The sequence below is a fragment of the Fistularia commersonii genome, chromosome 10 (genome assembly GCF_037954325.1).
Source record: "Fistularia commersonii isolate RoL2024-O1a breed Wild chromosome 10, RoL_Fcom_v1.0, whole genome shotgun sequence".
Lineage (NCBI taxonomy): Eukaryota > Metazoa > Chordata > Actinopteri > Syngnathiformes > Fistulariidae > Fistularia > Fistularia commersonii.
Window position 1 is genome coordinate 7,087,685 of NC_141293.1, and position 19,895 is coordinate 7,107,579.

A 19,895-nucleotide genomic window follows, 5' to 3' on the forward strand; every position below is an offset into this window, starting at 1 on the left:
GCTGCTATTACAGATGTAGAACCTGATGATGGATAACACACTACACTTAACGTGTAAACACAGCTGGACTACAAACATGGCAGCTGCTATGAGTGCAGCTATCTGCTCTGTTCTCCATTATTGTAGTCCAGTTCAGCTTTGTCAGCCCTCTCCTGCTTTTGCTGTCCACCCTCTTTGTTTAGATATTCTACTTCCTGTGTCCTTTCAACATTACTTCCTGTGTTCCACCTCCTCTTTTCTTTCATTGGTACATTGACTGTCCCCCGAAATAGTCACTCCCAATGGCCAATCTAGCCATGCCCACCGCATCCAACCGGCTGTCCCTGCTGCAAAAACTAACCACGCCTGCTGCCAACTAGCCACAGCCACTGTCCCAAACTAGCTATGCCAACTCACCCAATCCCACCGCTCCGAGTAGCCATGTCCACAGCCTGGAACTAGCCACCCCCACTATCCAAATAATCATTCACACTATCCCAAACAAGCCACTCCCAGTGCCCAAACTAGCCACATCCAAAACTTCAAACCAACCATGCCCTCAACCTAACAAGCCACTATTCTAACATGCCACTCCCACTATCCAAGGCGGGCCACGCCTACTGGCAGGAACAGGCTCGACCAACCGTTCCCAATCCAGCCACTCCCCCTGCACCAACTAGCCACGCCCACAGCCTTAAACTACCCACTCCCACTGACCCCACCCAGCCACGCTTGCAGTTCCAAATTAGTCATGCCCATGATCCTCTACTGACCATGCCTCATGCTCCAAAGTAGTGGTCCCAAAGGTTCCAGACTAGCCACGCCCACATCCCTAACTGACCACCCCCACTGACTCCAACTAGCCACGCCAAGTATCCTCAATTAGCTGCTCTCATTGTACCTGATTAGCCACGCCCAGTGCCCTCGACTAGCCACGCCCCCTTGAATCCCAGCTGAAATCCTTGACTTTTCATGGGGGACATTTAAGAAAGGTTCAAAATGAACAAATGATGAAGTGAAAGGCAGATAAGAAAGGAGGAGGAGGAAAGGAGTGTCACAGAACAAGAGGAGAAAGAGGATTGTTCATCTCCTTCTCCTCCGCCTTCCCCTTCCATCCCAAGTCTTAGGAGACAAAAAGTGCAAGGCTTCCCCTCAGCCTCACTGTCTTACTGCGACATAATAATAGTTTCTCTCCATCCAGGGAGTGAATGGCATGAGAGACACTTGTTCACACCCTCTCTCCTCTTTCTTTCGCTCTTGCTTTCTTCTACCAGCACAATGGCGTCTCTGGGAGCCAGGAGAGAAAACCCGGCGAAGAACTTAACAAGCCACTAGCCTTTGTACAGGTTGTGATGAACCTCAAAATGGACGGTGATAAAAAAGGATGGGGGACGGGAGGAGTGGTGGAGGTGAAGAAGAGAAGCTGTCTCATTGGAGGAGGGGAGGGTCTGAAGGAGGTCGAGGAGTGGCGCTGGGGAGGAAGGTGGCGGAGGTGGAGGAATGGGAGGTTCTTGAGATGAAGAGGCTTGGGGGAGGAAGATGAAGTGTCTGTGTGTGTGTGTGTGTGTGTGTGTGTGTGGAGCGGGGCTGGAGATGAAGAAGATGAAACAGGGTAGGGGAGGGGGGTACGCAAGAAACTCAGCCGTGCCTCCTCAAGAAGACATATTTCTCCAAATTTACAGGAAGGAGTGGGAGCTGAAGGGGGTGAGGAGGAGAAGGATTCATTTTGTGTCTGCAGAGCTGAAGGCCTCCAGGGGGGGAGATTAAAAATATTATAAATATTATTATTGATATTATTACCATGGTGATGTTGCTCTGAGTTTTCAGGAGCCATGAGGGTTGATTAGAATAAAATAAAATTTGATTTAAAAAATCATTAAGTCAATAATGAGTGATTTTAACTGTTCAAACAACCTAAAAAAGGGTAAAAACGACTAAAACCGTGATTAATCAAGAAGAATCTGATGTCACGCAGCCCCGGGCTGAACTAGCACATAGTTAGCTTGATGCTAAATATTTCAGGTCTTTGCCAGTTGACAGCAAGCCTGATGCTAAAATATACGAGGTAATAGAAGGTTTTAGCCAGTGGACAGTTAGCTTGATGCAAAATAATGTGAGGTAGTAGCCAGCTGGCAGCTTGATGTTAAACAGTGGGAGTTATAAGCAAGCGGGGAGGTAGCTTAATGCCATAAAAGGCATAAAAGGTCCTATCCAGTCGACAATTAGCTTGATGCTAAGAACTTATTCATTAGACAAGATGCTCAATGTTAATAAGATGATGTCTTAGCCAGTGGACAGTTAGCTTGATGCTAACAAATATGAGATCTTAGCCAGTGGACAGTTAGTTTGATGCTAACAAATATGAGATCTTAGCCAGTGGAAAGTTATCTGGAAGCTAAATACTATGAGATGCTATTCATCAGACAGGTAGCTTAATGCTAACAAATTTGAGGTCTTAGCCAATGGACACTTACCTTGATGGAAAAAATGTGAGGTTCAGCCAACAGTTAGCTTGCAGTTAAGAATATGAGGTCTTAGCCAGCGGAAAGTTAGTTTGATGCCAAAAATTGTAAGATCTTTGGCAGTAGGAAGAGATCAGTGCTGATTAAGGCGCCTTCAATTAAATGTATTATTATTATTATCGAAACATGCTAAGATGTGACAAGGGCTAGCTGGGGGCGTTAGCAGTTTTTCTTCTACTTTTGGTCATACTTCAGTCATACAGGTATCGCCCCCGACGCAGCAGACGACGATTAGCATCAAGGCAAGGCTAATAAAACTACTGCGTCACAGGCTAGCGGGCCGCAGCTGAGTGGAGAGCTAGCTTAAGATGCTAGTTTCAGATGCTAGTGCTTATCTCTTTATACAAACTAACTAAACAACTTTTCCCTGTCGCCGTGTGACCCTGTAAACATGAACAATGAATTTCAAGCAGTGATGTCATTCGGTTAGTGGTGATGTCATTTCGTGCTTGGATCAAATTTCATAAAATCCATTTTTTACAATCTTACTAACTTGTTGACAAATGACCCGTTGTCATGGTAACACCTGGTGAGGGCAAGACAAGAAAAAACAAAAACGGAAAAAAGGGAACACCCACCTTTAGCCATCTTGTTGAGGACCATGTCGATCAGGATGTAGGTTCCAGATCTGCCGGCGCCATCGCTGCACAGGTTTGTGTGTGTGTGTGTGTGTGTGTGTGTGTGAGAGAGAGAGAGAGAGAGAGAGAGAGAGAGAGAGAGAGAGAGAGAGAGAGAATAATACTCATTAATTCAATGATTGCTCTCCCCGACAGAAAAATGACACAACATATGCATCCCCAGGTGAGTCCGAGCAGGAGGCTGTGATTAATCAATGATGCTAACAAATGCCTTGAGCTAATGGGCGAGTCCCCCCCCCCCCCGCGCTGCAGCTCGTGAACCCGCTGGTGATTTACGACAACATCGCTGCACTTTTGTCCCAGCAGCTCTGGGCCCGGCGCCGTCTCGAGACGCTGATCTGTTTTCAAGAACCAGTCATCATGGGAATGGGGACGTCCTTCCATCAAATCAAGAAAATGGATCATTAATACAACTTCGCCGGTGGGTGGGGTGTATCCATATGTCAGCGGGATGGAGGAGGAACGGCGTGGTGGATCCAACATGGTGGATGGACTCAAAGTCCCATAATTCCGCTCACTGGAGAAGATCGGTGTAAGTGACCTCATCAAGATGGCCAACGGTAAGGGACAGGATAGACTCTGGATGGGAGGCTGGAGACCAGGCTAACCCAAGGCACGACTATGGAGTGACTGGGAAGTTACACCTGACAGAAAGGGGTTTTCCTCCACTTCCTGTTTGAAGTGCCGTGAACCTCCTTCTCCTCCTCACAGCCTCCTAACAGATCCCTGGTTGGATTCACAGCGGAGTCTCAATGTTTGCGTGGGGTTCCTCAGGGTTCTCCGGGTTCTTCCCACAGTCCACAACACATGGATGAGTGTTGAGAGAGTGAATAGTGTGTCTCCATATGAATGAGTGATGAGAAGGTGAACGGATGATCTAGCTGAGGAGCTCAAATTCGGTTTGGAGCATCTCTGTCTGTACAGGAAGAGGAAAGGAAGGGAGGGGGGGGAAGGAGAGGGATGGAGGGATGGAGGGATGGAGCTCCTCTGGTTCTCTTGGTCCAAATGCAGGACTGTTTGTTTACCAGATCTTTATTTTTGTTTTTATTGATTTTTCCTCAAACAATGAAATGAATGGCTGCTGGCTGTGTGTGTGTGTGTGTGTGTGTGTGTGTTGTGTGTATGTGTTTCAGAGCTGGCATTCATCCATAATTTCCGTCTTTCATTTTCACCGCAGCCTTATTTATTTCCTGCAAGCGTGAGCACACACACACACACACACACACACACACACACACACACACACATAGATACACACCCAGCTCTTTACACTGAGACACCCGGTGGCAGTAATTGAGCAGCGGTGCTGCAGAGACTCTGTGTGTGTGTATCACTGTGATCTTGGCCAGGTTGTGAGTATGTGTGCGTGTGTTTGTGTGTGTGTGTGTGTGTGTGTGTGTGTGTGTGTGTGTGTGTGTGTGTGTGTCTGGTTCAGGTTATTATGACACGATTAGATCTGTGTTATCGCTGCTCCTCACCCTATCATTACAAGGCAATCAGAGGTGTGTGTGTATGTGTGTGTGTTGAGCCTAAGGGCAGTGAGTAAACATGTCAACACGTCTGCAGCCCTCTCAAACTCCGTCTAAAATGAGAGGTGGAGGTGGAGGCTCAGAGCAGAGGGGACAAGAAAAGAAAAGTCCAGGTGGTTGGAGAACCTGAGGCTGTGGTTCCCCCTCCCCCGAGCAGGGAAGTAGCTGATTTAAATCCAGAAGTGATGGGGTTCTCATGTTCTGGGTTCTCCATGTCCTCCTGCCAAGGTTCTCTACTGGTTCTCCTTCCCGCCCCATTGCAGGAGTTGGATTTCTCTTTGTGATTGACAGCTGACCCAGTGATTGACAGCTGACCCTTTGATGAACAGTTGACGGGTTCCATTGTGTGTGACCAGGTTGTGTTTTCAGATGAGGACGATAACAACCCTAAATAACCTTTTTATAAGACACCAGATTAGAAAAGACAAAAAAAACCCGTATTAGATCACAAATTGCAAAGTGGTGATTCGTTACCATGGTAACCGAGATGGGACCAGATATCTAGAAGTCTTCAAATCTAGAAGCCCGTCAGACTCGGAGATCTGGATCTACAAACCATCTAAGCCCTGCCTGAAGGAGTCGTTAGTGTTTCATTGGTTATTACATGATCATAGAGGTGTAATAACAAAAAGGTCATAGGAAAGCCAACGATGATATCACTCACCTGCAGTGGACAATAATTGGACATGAGCGGCCCCGGTAGCACTTGTTCACCTTCCTGCGGAAGACACACACAAACACACACACGCACAAGTTAATGTCAAAGAATGCCTTCAAAGGACAACGGTAAAATGGTCGAACACTCCTTTTTTTCCTGACTTTGTTTTGATTTAAAGCATGCAGAAGATCCACCCAGCTGGAGATCATCCCCCATTCTGTTTCATGGCGAGAACCATAAAACAAACAAAAAAAAAAACTACTGTGGGTGTGTGTGTGTGATCCATAATACATCACTGAATCCTTGCTCGGGCGCTCACCGAAACTTTCCACTCATCGGTACCCGCCCCCTTCGAAAAAACGACTTCCTGTCTGTTCCAGGTGGAAGATGCTTCTAACTCCTGTTTTTCCCAAAGTGGCTAATATGTGAAACGGTCAGAGCTGGGGCCGCTGATTGGTCAGAGAGCGGAGAGGATCAGACCCACCGTCTTTAAATGATCTTGCAAGAGGGCTATCTGTTAGCATAGCATCGTTTAGCTTTTCTGTTGTGTGTTCAGAAACAAAGTACCTGTTGTTTGGCTGTGCTAATGCAATTTCCAGGTATATTTGGCTGTATATTTTGGCCGCCATACAACGTGCCCTCGCAAAAGGGCACGTTGTATGGCGGCGCAACGAGGAACGCGGAATGCATGGAACATCGACCTGAGATGAGTAGGTCTGTTTTGAAGCCGATTCACCCTCACTTGACATGGCCACCAGCCACGTAAGAGGTGACAAATGACTCTGTTTTGGTCAATTTCAGATATTTCTCATGCTAATTCAGCGTCAGTGTGTTTGGCAGGATGTGTTGACAGAAATACACATGATAATGAACCAGTGACTCATAATCGTGATTATGGAATATCTGGGTAACCCCCAATGCCCCACCCCTACCACCAACAAGCAGGTCAGTTTTGAAGCCGATTTGCCCTCACTAGACATGGCCACCCTCCAGGTCAGAGATGATTGTTTAGGGTAAATTCTAGCTTTTGCTCAAGGTAACTCAGCATCAAAAGTTAAACTAGCTTGACAGGACACGGTGACCGGTGAAAACATGATTATGATTGCGTGAAGGCATTGATGGGGGAACCTTCCTATGACATTAGCACCACAGATGAGAGATGGTTCTTTTGGGGATTAGGGCGGGGGCATGTGTGCAGCTTCAGAAAAACAACAATCGTGAGAAAAGAAAACCGAAAAAAAAAGAGAAAGGAAAAAAAAAGAAACCCCTTCTTTCATCCTTCATCTAACCCACCAGCAGCCAAAACTCAGGAGTCAGAGAAATCAAAAGTCACGTTACCATGGCAACAGCCAGAAGAGAGAGGGGGCTGCATGAGAGGGACTGGAGGAGAAGGATGGGGGTGGAGGTGTGGTGGGGTGGTGGTGAAGGAGATCTGAGCCCAACGGAGAGACAGATCAAGAGTGGGTGAGGAAGAGGAGGGCGGGGGGCAGATAGAATCAAATATCATCTTCACCTCTTTGTTTGCGCTAACACTAGCTGCCTGGACCTCGCTGGGGAGAGCGGTCGGGGCAGAGGGGTAACGGAGGGGTATAATTTACCCCTTTTTGTCATCTGACAGGCCCGAAGGACGCCGCCAACTTTGAAAACGAGCGGAGTGGGGCGGATATTGGTTAGCATGCTAACATGAGAGGAAATGAATGCATCTGTGTTTGCGTTCCATCCTTCATTCAAGTACACACTTGGCAGTACTACTACACCTGTATGCAATATATACATTTATTGCATACGAATATATCTCAGGGGGAGGGGTTTCTCTGCAGGACGGGATACATCCCCGAATCGGGAATGAGAAGCAGATGTCGATGGAGAGACACAAAAGAGCGGAAGAGGAGTGTGTGTGCTCGGGGGGGTCGATGGGAAGAGATGGAGGTTTGATTAAGGGGGGCAGCGTTCAAGCAAACCATGAGCAAGCAAAAAGGAGAGGTCACCTCAGGTCAGCAGGCACAGCGAGGCAGGAGATGGAAAGTCGGGGGGGGTATTCGGGGGGGGAAAGGGGGAGACCCCTCAGTTGCAGAATCACAGTCTCCAATGATCACTTTTGTGACTATGCAACTGGGCTTATATTACTAGCTGCAACATCACAAAAATGACACTGGCAACTGCTAGTTAGCTGGTAAAAAAGAGGTGTGGGGGGGGTGCAGGTGGTTGGGGGGGGGGGGGGTGTCAGCGCCGTGGAGGCAGGGCTTCAGCTCATCAGCCAGGTGTGAATGCAGGTTAAGAGACGGAAACACAGCGTCATCCGTCGCTAAGGTTGAGTGTTATGTTAGCAGCAATGGTGCTAGAGTGAGGAGCCGCCCCCATCCCATAATACTGTGTGGTGGTGAAGTGTGTGTGTGTGTGTGTGTGTGTGCATTGGTTGAGAAAATCAACATGAACTACATAAAAAAGGAATGGAGGAGCTAATGGCTAGTGGCTAATGCAGTTGAAAGGAGGACGCAGGAGGGAGGGGTGAAGGAGTGAGAAGGTGAGGGTCCATATAAGGCATCAGGGCTTCTACCTCTCTTTTCGACCCTTGGGTTCTTCCTCAAAATACATGAACCTCCCTTTTGGAGCGGCCAAAGAAGAGGATCTAATTGCTAGTTCCGCCCAGAATCCTGGCGTTAGCGGTTGCCCAAAAACGTTGACACCGGCTAATGCCTGAACCCACCGGGAACGGATGCATCTCAGGAACATCTCGACATACAGACATCTCCTGAGTCCTGAGCCATAGCCAGGCAACAACAGGGTAACGTAAATCAAGCTATTTAGTAGCTAGCTGGTGCTACTTAGCTAATTGGGGAAGATGATTGGCTGTGGTGAGGCCTGAAGGGAGGAGCCGGAGGAGGAGCTAATCCAGCTAATAGAGGAGAGGGACTGTCCATCATCATCTGAAGGTCCCGTCCTTCATGGAGGAGATTCTCTCTGCATGTAAGAGGTCGCCACCTGTATAAAGGAGGTTGTTCCTACATGGAGGAGGTCCCCATCTGCATGGAAGAGGTCCCCAATTGCATGTAGGAGGTCCCTACCTGCATGAAGGAGGTCCCCATCTGCATGGGGGAGGTTCCTCCTGCATGGAGGAGGTCCCTACCTTCATGAAGGAGGGCCCTGCCAGCAAAGAGGACCTCCCTGCCTGCAGGGAGGTCCCTACCAGAGATCCATACCTGCATGGAGGAGGTCCCTAGAGTTGTGGAGGAAGTCCCTACCTTTGGGGAGGAGGTCCCTACCTGCGGAAGTCGAGGAGCGTGCGGCTGGCCTCCGGGACGTTCTGATTGAGCCATGTGAGGAAATGGAACTGGGTGACGGTCCGGGTCTCGTTGGTCTGCATGTTCTTCAGGTAGAAGCTCCGGACCAGAAAGTCGTCACACCAGATGTGCTCCGAAACCAGGTTGACCTGTAGGGGGGGGGTTAAGGTTACAAGACCAGCTAAAGGACTACAAACTATAGGAAGACTACAAAACTCTTTAAAGACTACAAATTTGCATAGAACTACAGACTTTTAAAAGACTGCAATTTCCTTCGGGATTAATAAAGTTGTTCTTATTCTTATTCTTATTCTTATTCTTATTCTTATTCTTATTCTTATTCTTATTCTTATTCTTATTCTTACTACAAATGTGACTTTTCTGTCTGGTTGCCTAGCAGCGAAAAAGCAACAGCAAGTTTCTTCTCGTGCCCTCTGTTTGACACAAATCAGCAGAAATGATCTCCAGAGGAAACGAGCAAGACCTCGAGAAGCTAGCAGAGCACCTGGGGGTTCCTGTTTCTACTGGATTCTTCCTGTGAGCGTTCTCCATGTTCTCCTGTTTGGGTTCTCCAGGTTCTTCTACCTGGGTTCTCCATGTTCTCTTGCCTGGGTTCTCTCTGTATGTTCTCTCCATGTTCTTCTGCCTGGGTTCTCCAGGTTCTCCTGGCCAGGTTCTCCATGTTGTTCTACTTGTTCTGCATGTTGTCCTGCCTGGGTTCTCCAAGGTCTTCTACCTGGGCTTTCACTGTATGTTCTCTCCATGTTCTTCTGCCTGGGTTCTCCAGGTTCCCCTGGCCGGGTTCTCAGTGTTCTCCTGCCTGGGTCTCCAGGCTCGTCTACCTGAGTTCTCCATGTACTCCTGCCCGGGTTCTTCATGTTCTCCTTGTCAGCTTAAAATGTTCTCCTATCTTGGTTATCTCCAAGTTCTCCATCTTCAGTCCACCAACAACCATCAGGTCCATCAAAGACTGGATGTGCCGATGTGTGTGACTGACAGCTACCTTTCAGGCTAAGCCCCGCCCCCTCGCCACGGCATCCAAGGACATCGCACCTCGTAGATGTGGTAGAGATTTGATCCCTCATCGGGCCAGTAGTGGTAGCACTGCTTCACGCCACTCTCCACCAGCGGCGTCAGCATGACGATGACCACGCAGCCGTTCTCCCACACCATCTGAGAACACACACACACACACACACACACACACACACACACACACACACACAAGTCAAATATAAGCGACGTCACCTACCACATGCATGCAGACGCACGCATACATACATTATCTCTGCACACTAGCAACTCTAAGAAATCTGGTTTTCCAAAAAATACAAAAACAACAGCTTGGGTGTTTCTATAATTGACAGTTCGAGCCTCAGCCCTTGCCTTAACGCCAGGCTGTGATTGGCCAAGACCCCAGGAATGAACAGATGACAAGAGGGATCGTTGTCATGAGTTCCAGGAAGTTCAGCCACTGGCAGAAAACGTGGCAGGGGAATCAGAAAAAAAAGCTGGTGATGCCGCCGTCGCCGCCACACAGCCATATATTTCCTGCTGACAGTCGTACGGGAGGGTCACCGCCCCTTGAGATCCATCCATCTCTCATCACAGGTAATAGTCATTCGTAAATGGAGGCCATAAAACAGAGCGGCGCCATCGTCGCCCGTGATCATCAAGATGGCGGCAGCAATCAGGCAGTTGTGAGCTACAACAACCCCCCCAGACGATATGGTGGCGCACGTTTCTCCCAAAGGAAGGGCGTTGATGCCACCTGGCTCTCCTCTTCTCTCTCCCAACCCCCCCCCTGCCCTTCACAGAGGAATGAATGAATGAATGAATGAATTAGTGATAGCTGTTAGCTGATAGCTTAACACCCCGCCATCAGTGCAGGTGGACCTCTAACAATCTGACTAATTCCTGGAGTCATCCGCTGCTGCTGGGATAGTGATGGTAAATGAGTGAGAGGGTGAATGGTTCAATGTCTATATATGACATGTAAATGACAGGGTGAATGGGTGTGACTCCATATAACATGTGAATGAAGTTTTGTATGTCTTGATTTGACCTGCAAATGAGAGGGGGAATGGTTGTGTGTCACAATATGTGGCCCCTTGATTGATCTTGAACAAATGACGGAATGAATGAGTGAGTGGGTCAGTGAGTGAACATATAAATATTTCTGTGTTTATACAAGCATCAGCAAAGGAGGACTTTTCTCCTTGTAGCATCTGCGGTGCTTGTTGTGTTTGACAAGGCGACTTGGCCTCCAGCAACACACACACACACACACACACACACACACACACACACACACACACACACACACACACACACACACATACACGCAATATGATTGGCTGGAATAACTTATTGATCCGCCGGCCTCACATTCAAACACAAACCAACATCTGGGATGGCGTTAGCATCCCCTGCATGAATAATACGTCTTTCATCGCAGGCTCAGTGTGTTCGTGTGTGTGTCTGTGTGTGTGTGTGTGAGTATGTGTGCGTGCGTGCTTGATAACCTAATGGCAGAGGAGAGATTAATAGCGACACCCACAGAACAGGCCGGCCTTGTGCGAGTCTCGGTGCGCTAATAAATATCGGCTAACTCTTGTTTAAGAGAGGAAAATGTATTGATTTTTGTTTTGCGATGTGTATGTGTGTCTGTGTGTGTGTGTGGTTGTGTGTGTGTGTGTGTGTGTGTGTGTGTGTGTGTGTGTGTGTGTGTGTATGCCTTACCTGCCAGAAATCAGCCACAGTGGAGGGCAGGGGGCCTTGGGTGGCTATGTAGGCAGGGTTCCTGGGGTCATGGTCCATCTGGAGACAAGATAGGGATACCAAGTTCAGGTGTTTGAAGGTGGACCTTGGGGTTGGTTGGCGCTAACTTTATGGTAATACTAACCCTGACCCGCTCAGTGACAGTAACCATTCGCGTAACCATAACATGCTGACTGCATGGCTACGCTAATCCTGACCTGCTAACTGGCAGGGTAGCAGTAACCCTAACATGCTAATTGACATGGTTATCGTAGTGTTAACCTGCTAACTGGCTTGGTAAAAGTAATCGTGACCCGCTAACCAGCAATATCACAGGAATAATGACCTGCTAACTGGTGCGGTAGTAGTAATCTTAATGTGCTGGCTGGCTAATAGAAATCCTTACATTCTAACAAGCATGACAACAGTTATCCAAGCGTGCTAACTGACACATTAACAATAGTTCTAACTTGCTAACCTACACAATAACAGTTATCCTGACCTGCTAACTGTTGTAGAAATCATCTTAACCCGCTAACTGACAATGTAACAACAATCTAGGCATGCTAACTGGCACAGTAACAGGAATCTTAACCTGCTAAAGGTTCGGTAACAGTAACACTAACATGCAGTAATCTGGTGCTAATCTTAACCTGCTAGGTTGCACATTACCAGTAGTCCTAACCCGCTAATAGACATGGCAGCAGTAACCCTAACATGCTAACTGGTGCGGTCACAGTAATCTTGACCTGCTAACTAGCGAGGTAACAATAGTCCAAACATGCTAATTCTAACTCTGTCACAGTAACAGTAATCTTGATCCGGTAACTGGTATGGAAGTAGTAATCCTAACCTGCTAACTTGCACAACAACAGTAAACCCAACCTGCCATCCAGTGAGGGAACGATAATACAAACCTGCTAAACCTAACTGTCTTTAACTTCTAACACACAGTAACAGTAATCTTGACGTGCTAACTGGTGCCATAACAGTAACACTAACAGGCACTGTTAATATTGATCCTGACCTGCTTACTAGCATGACCACAAAAATGCTGACCTAACTGGTTTGTACAAACAAAGTAACTTGCTAACATCGAGATAAGGTCCGCCTCCATTTCCCTCCTTCTCAGTGTGATAGCTCCGCCAACGTGAGCACAGCGGTGCGGGAACATCATAATGTCCGCCACTGTCTGATGGAGATGACGCGAGGGGCGGCGTTGGCGTCCAGGCGGCAGAGGCGGGCGGGCGCGAGGCGAATGTGCAGGGCGTTGAGTGACATGCTGGCCCATTAGCATGCAAATTGCACAGGAAGTGCAATAATTGGCGAGGACAATTTAGCTGGAAGCAATTACAGAGCGAGGACAGATCATTTGTGCCCCCCCTCCCGCCCACCCCCGCCCTCTCTGCTACCCAGCGAGAAGGCAAACAATAGCGCACTCATAATGAAGCTAACGAGGGTAGGCGCCCCCCGCCTCTTAAAAATATCCACATCCGTTGGGAGCCGAGCCGGCCCCAGGCACAACTGGGATGTTTTAAAAGTTGAATTGTTATTATTATTATTGTAACACAATCCAAGATGGCTGCCAATCAGCACCGTATTCGGTGAGCGGCCTGTTGCCTGTTCAAGGTCGTTATGCGCCGCCGATTCGTCATGGCAAGATGTCAATTCACTAAAAGGAGGGCAGGGGCTGGGAGCGGATGCTTTGGTGCAGTAAAATTCCTGTGATTATAGTCCATAACATCAAAATGCCATTATAATCAATAAAAAAAGCTTCAAAAGGCATTGAAGGAGTGTGTATTTGCGTGTGTGTAAAACCCACTTCCCCTTTTCAACAGGTTAACATCACCATGTCAGGCACAGGCATTAGCTTCGTTTGCTAATCCTAAAGACACTCACTCACTCATTCATTTATCCTATCAAAACATACAACTATTCACTCACTCATTCATCATATAAAGACTTTCACTGTTTCATTCACATTTTAAAAAGACACTTACAACCACCCTCTCACTCACTCACCCATTCATACACTCACTCATTCATCATATAGAAATACACAATTCACACTCTCATTTACATATCGTATAGACATATACAGCCATTCACTCACTCACTCACTCACTCACTCACTCACTCACTCACTCACTCACTTGTTCATCATATAGAAACACAATTCACCCTCTCATTCACATTCTATATAGACGCATACAGCCTACCACTGACTCACTCACCCACTCACTTATTCATCATCTAAACCTACAACAATTCACTCTCTCATCCACATATTGTATAGTCATGTACAACCCCTTACTCAATCACTCACACATTCACTCACTCATTCATTCCTTCACTTGCTCACTCATTCATCATATAGAAACTTAATTCACCCTCTCATTCATATTCTATATAGACACATATAGCCGCTCACTCATTCATCACATAAAAACATACATCCATTCACCCTGTCATTTACATATCATATAGACACATACAACCATTCACTCATTTACTCACTTGTTTAGCATGCACATACAACATTCACCCCGCCATTCTCATATCTGGTTCATACTAGACACTGTTGCACTCAACAAGAAGTTTCTTCCTGGTTGACTCCAACTAGAGGAGGCAGGGGATTGGCTGAGGGTTAGATTAAGGCAGAGGATTGGCTGAGGGTTAGATGGAGGCAGGGGATTGTCTGAGGGTTAGATTGAGGCAGGGGATTGGCTGAGGGTCAGATTGAGCCGGGGGATTGGCTGAGGGTTAGATGGAGGCAGGGGATTGGCTGAGGGTTAGATGGAGGCAGGGGATTGGCTAAGGGATAGATGGAGGCGGGGGATTGGCTGAGGGTTAGATGGAGGCGGGGGATTGGCTGAGGGTTAGATGGAAGCGGGGAACTGGCTGAGAAGGGAGCAGCCCAAAGGGGGAGAAGAAGATTGAAAACATCAATGCTAATTGATTCGCTTTCAAAGCAAAGAGCAGCCAGTCAGATGCGACATGTGGAATTTTTCACAATAAAAAGAATCCGAGGAGGTCGATAGGGAGGAGGGGTGAGATAACCCTGTTACCATGGTGACGCAGGACGATGGAAGAATGAGGGAGAAGGAACAACAATACAGAGGGCTGGAGGGGCAAGAAAGGTAGAAGAGGAGAAGAGGAGGAGGAGGAGAGGAAGGGAGGAGGAGGAGAGAAAGAGTGGAGGAGGGCAGAGGAAGAAAGAAGAGAAGAAGAGAGGAGGAAGGTAGAGGAGGGAAGAAGAGGAGGAAAGGAGGAGGATAGAAAAGGAGAGGAGCGGCTGAAGTAAAGGGGGCATCAGACACGACTGATGTCTCTCCTCCATTATCCCTCTCTTCTTTCATCCCTCCCTCTTCTCCCATCCCCCTGTCTACACCCATCTCATTCTCCTCTCCTCCATCTCCCTCTCTTCCTCCTCCCATCCCTCTCTATCTCCTCTCCTTTTCAATCTTTGCAGACCAATGATGTTTCCTGACGTCTCCACAATGAACCTTGACAATAAAAACTGCAGGTGTGTGTGTCAGACACATACACACACACACACACACACACACACACACTCACACACACACACACACACACACACACACACACACACACCCACTTATGTGATCAGTAGTGATCCCTTCCTAATCCTTACAATGTGACCAGGTGTGACCAGATGTGATCGGGAAGAGTGTGATTAGGAATAAAGTAATAAAGTAATAAAGTAATAAAGTTATAAAGTTATAAGGTTTATCTTATCTTATCTTATCTTATCTTATCTTATCTTATCTTATCTTATCTTATCTTATCTTATCTTACCTTATCTTATCTTATCTTGTCTTATCTTATCTTACTGATTAATATAATGAAGAAGGATAGTTTGAAAAAATAGCAAAAAAATATACAAAATTCTGTATTATCATTATAATTATTATCTTATTATTTTTTCTTGTTAGTATTCTTATTATTAGTATTAGTCTTCATGTTATAATAATGATAATAATATTTATTTTTATAAGCATTCGTGTTATCGTTACTAGCACAATACTAATACAACTAATAATAATCATTATTATCAAAAATTAAACTAATCAAATTATTTAAGTGTGATTAAAAATGTTCAATTCTGCAAATTATTGTCAATATTGTTATTACAATTATTTTTATTAGAAAGTTTAGTAGTCGTAGTAGTAGCATTTGTATTAGTCTTAGTGTTATTATTATGATCATTATTCTTCTTATTATTGGGATTATTATTTTCATAATTACCACAATCAGTATAGCTATTATTCTCATTTTCATTACCATAAGAAATGTTTTTACAATTATTATTATTTTCTTTAAAATAGTAAATCCTGGAAACAGTTACAATGACCTGGGAACTGTTACAATGACGAAAAGACAGGAGGAAGAACTAGAAGCTGCAGAGATGAAGATGTTGAGGTTCTCTTTGGGAGCGACCAGGATGGATAGGATCAGGAATGAGTCTATCAGAGGAACAGCACATGTTAGATGTTTTGGAGAGAAGGTCAGAGAAGCCAGACTGAGATGGTTCGGTCCTGTACAGAGGAGGGATAGTGAACATACAGGTAGACGGATACTGGAACTGGAGCTGCCAGCAGGAGGTCTCGAGGAAGACCAAAGAGAAGATTTATGGAATGTTGTGAGAAAGGATATGAAGGTAGTTGGTGTAAGAGAGGAGGATTCACAGAATAGGGTTAGATGGAGAAAGTTGATACGCAGTGGCAACCCCTGAAGGGAAAAGCCGAAAGAAGAAGAAGAAGAAGATTGTTAAAATAATAAATATTAAAATATTAAAATCACAAGTATTATTTTGATAGTTCTATATTTATATTTAAAGTTTCAATCATTATCATGATGGAGACAGCAGTCTAAAGATATGGTACATAATCTAGCACTAAGTTTCACAGGCCCTGAAATGCTCCGTACACACACACACACAATCTGCATATCTCCCTCCTGGTGTGCCCCCCCCCCCCCCCCCCCCCCCCCCCCCCGACCTGTATGGTGTTTGCATGGTGTGACACTGATGAACACAATGGCTGCAGGGCGTGTCAAAATCTGTGTGTATAGGTAGATGGTATTTTGGAATTTGTCACGGTGGCAACAGGCAGCCATGGGATGGAGATACTCACGATGGGGCTGGCGTTGATGTAATCTGAGTTGCCCTGACTGTTCTCCACCTTTAAGGTGATCCTGGAGTGGTCATCTGGAACACAGAGAGGAGGAGGAGGTCTGTGAATCCCCACTCTGCCAGGGGCTGACTTACAGCAACTGGGATTATTTTCCTTCTGTTAGCATGCTAAGGAAGTACAGGAATACAATGTGCTTGTTTCTGTAAACATGCTAAGAGGGAGTACAGCAACCTGACGCGTTTTTGTTCTGTTAGCATGATAATAAGAAGTACAGGAACCTGCTCTGCTTGTTCCTATGAATATGCTCACAGGAAGTAAAGGAGCCTGATGTATTTGCTTCTGTTAGCATAGGAATAGGAAGTATAGCACCCTGATGTCTCTAATATTGCAAAATATGCTAACTGTAGGTACAGGAAACTGTCTGACATGTCAGTTCCTGTCAGCATGCTAATATTGTCAATAGCGAGTAAAACAGCTCTCTGTACCTAAAAACGAGGAGTCAAACAAGCGACCCTGAAGTACGTCAGCTAGCGGTTAGCACCTGTTAGCAGTTAGCCTGTTTGTCAACCAACCTTTTGTTGGTGCAGTATAACATCCGTCTCTAAGATACTTTGTTTGCAAACCAGTTTATTCAGGAAGTAGTCTCCTCCTAATCTCCTGTGCTGTGTTATTCCAGATGTATTTAATCCATAATATATAGACAAAGACAGACAAATTTTTATTTCAAGCTAACTTTGGACATTTCTTCATCAGACCCAACCTGACGTGTTTTTGTCAGAGGCACTTTGCTGCCGTCGGTTAGCACTACCGTGACCTGTATCTCTGCCCTCGTGTCGAATAAAGAGGCTAAAGCGATAGTGGGCATAACCATGGCAACCTATTGATGGTTTAAAATAGTCCAGAGGGGCTTACACGCCACCACAGCCGTGGAGCGGTTCTTCTTGGCGTTGCTGTCCCTGGAGCCAGCGGTGCAGGCGTTGGGCTCGGCCTGGTAGGCACACAGGGCCTCCCACTCCTTCTCCAGGCGGTCCTTGTTCTTCAGGTGGTCCTCCATGTAGGACTGGGGGAGGCAAAGAGAGGAAGAGGAGGGGGGTGTATTATTTGTGAGCTCAACATAAATAACATCTCTTTAAGCCTGTGGGCTAGTTAGCTTAGCACGACCCATGGCTGCCTCCCTCCATCAGAAACTGTCAGATACCCGATTAAGTGTCTCCAGCATCTTCTCATGATCACGGCATGACTCAGACTTCAACTGGGACTTGGTGAAATGAGAAGATGATGTCAATTTAGAAGGTGAGGCGGCAGGAGAAGATGGCAGTAAACTAATCAGAGACTCAAAACCAATCAAAATGCATCTGACCGAATTATAACGAATCACAATGAAATTGGACAAATCCAAACAAATCAAATGAGTCAGAAAGAATTCAAAAAGTGAATAAAATTGAATTAAAACAAATCAGAATGAATCAAAACACATCAAAATCAAACAAAAAGAATAAAAATTGAAGTGAAACATAGCAAAACTAATTCAAACATATCAAAACGGATCCAAAAAAAAAAAAAAAAATCAAATACGAATGAATCGGAGCGGAGGACAGTGGTCCAATCTCCGGCTGCAGAAGCTGGCTCTTGGGACATGGAATGTCACCTCTCTTGCAGAATGGAGCCCGAGCTGGTGCGCGAGGCTGAGAGATTCTGACTAGATATAGTCAGACTCACCTCAACCTCCGGTGAGAGGTGCCATGCAGGTGTGGGCATACTGATTGCCCCCTGTCTCGGGGCCTACATGTTGGGGCTCAACCTGGTGGACAAGAGGGTAGCCTCCCTCCGCCTTCAAGTGGGGGATGGGTTCTGACTGTTGTTTGTGGCTTTGCACCCAACAAAATTTCAGTTTACCCACCCTTCTTGGGGTCCCGAGAAGCGCTGCTAGAGAGTGCTCCTATTGGGGACTCCCTCGTTCTACTGGGAGACCTCAATGCTCATTTGGGAAACAACAGTAATACTTGGTAGGGCGTGATTGGGAGGATCGGCCCCCTCCTATCGGAACCTCAGCTATATTTTGTAATTGGACTTCTGTGCTTGTCACGGATTGACCATAACAAACACCATGTTCAGACATAAAGGTGTCCATATGTGCACTTGGCATCAACACATCTTCGGCCACCTTGTGGTCGTATCGTTGGACTTGCTGTCGCAAGGGGAGACTGGAGATGCGGTCGCAAGGCGGACAGCGCCTGTCGGGGAGGCAATCCCTGAACCTGCTTTTGGACTCTAGCAGGGATGCTGAAGATGAACTGAGGAAGTAGTCCTATCGGGCTTTTCTGGCTTGTGGGGCTTTGGGGGCAGCGGACAGGTACCGGCAGGCCAAGCAGCATGTGGCTTTGGTAGTTGCCGAGGCAAGAACTCAAGCGTGGGAGGAGTTTGGAGAGACAATAGAGAACGACTTCTGGTGGGCGTCGAGGAGATTCTGGTCAACATTCCAGCGGCTCAGGAGGGGGAAGCAGTGCTTCTTCAACACTATGTACAGTGGGAGTGGGGTGCTGCTGACCTCAACTTGAGACTTTGTGGATTGGTGGCAGGAATACTTCCGAGACCTCCTCAACCCCGTCGAAATGCCTTCCAATAGGGAAGCAGAGCTGGGGGACCCTGGAGCGGACACACCTATTTCCAGGGCTGACGTTGCTGCAGCAGTCGAAAAGCTCTTCAGAAGCCGGGGTGGACAAGGTCTGCCCTTGATTCCTCAAGGCTCTGGATGCTGTAGGGCTGTCCTGGCTGACACGCCTCTGCCGCATTGTGCAGATGTCGGGGACAGTGCTGCTGGACTGGCAGTCCGGGGTGGTGATCCCCTTTTTAAATAGGGGGATTGGAGGGTGTACTCCAACTACAGGGGATCACACTCCTCAGCCTCCCTGGTAAGGTCTATTCAGCGGTGCTGGGGAAGAGGGTCGCGTCGTTGAACCCCGGATCAAGATGGAGCAGTGTGCTTTTCGTCCTGGCAGTGGAACAGTGGATCAGCTCTATATCCTCGGCAGGGTCCTCAAGGGGGCATGGGAGTTTGCCCAACCAGGCTACATGTGTTTTGTGGATGTGGAGAAGGCATTTGACCAGGTCCCATGGGCAATCTTTTGGGGGGTGCTCCGGGAGTATGGGGTACCAAACTAAGTTATATGGGCTGTTTGGTTCCTGTATGATCAATGTCGGAGCTTGGTCCGCATTGCCGGTTGTAAGTCGGAACCATTTCCGGTGAGAGTTGAACTCTGCCAGGGCTGCCCTTTGTCACCAATTCTGTTCCTAACTTTTATGGACAGAATTTCTAGGTGCAGCCAAGGCGTCGAGGGGATCCTGTTGGGTGGCCGAAGGATCGAGTCTCTG

General features: G+C 46.9%; 1 protein-coding gene across 1 annotated transcript in view; it reads right to left on the reverse strand.

Annotated features, from left to right (window-relative positions):
* The window catches only part of slco5a1b (solute carrier organic anion transporter family member 5A1b), a 99,075-nt gene that overhangs the window by 1,708 nt on the left and 77,472 nt on the right, over positions 1 to 19,895 (reverse strand). Inside the window, exons 15-21 of the mRNA XM_086153461.1 lie at positions 17,436 to 17,583; positions 16,524 to 16,597; positions 11,350 to 11,427; positions 9,661 to 9,780; positions 8,590 to 8,756; positions 5,333 to 5,386; positions 3,080 to 3,144 (exon numbers count right to left, since the gene is read on the reverse strand). Coding sequence (XP_086009587.1) covers positions 3,080 to 3,144; positions 5,333 to 5,386; positions 8,590 to 8,756; positions 9,661 to 9,780; positions 11,350 to 11,427; positions 16,524 to 16,597; positions 17,436 to 17,583 — 706 coding nt within the window. The remainder of the gene's footprint in view (positions 1 to 3,079; positions 3,145 to 5,332; positions 5,387 to 8,589; positions 8,757 to 9,660; positions 9,781 to 11,349; positions 11,428 to 16,523; positions 16,598 to 17,435; positions 17,584 to 19,895) is intronic.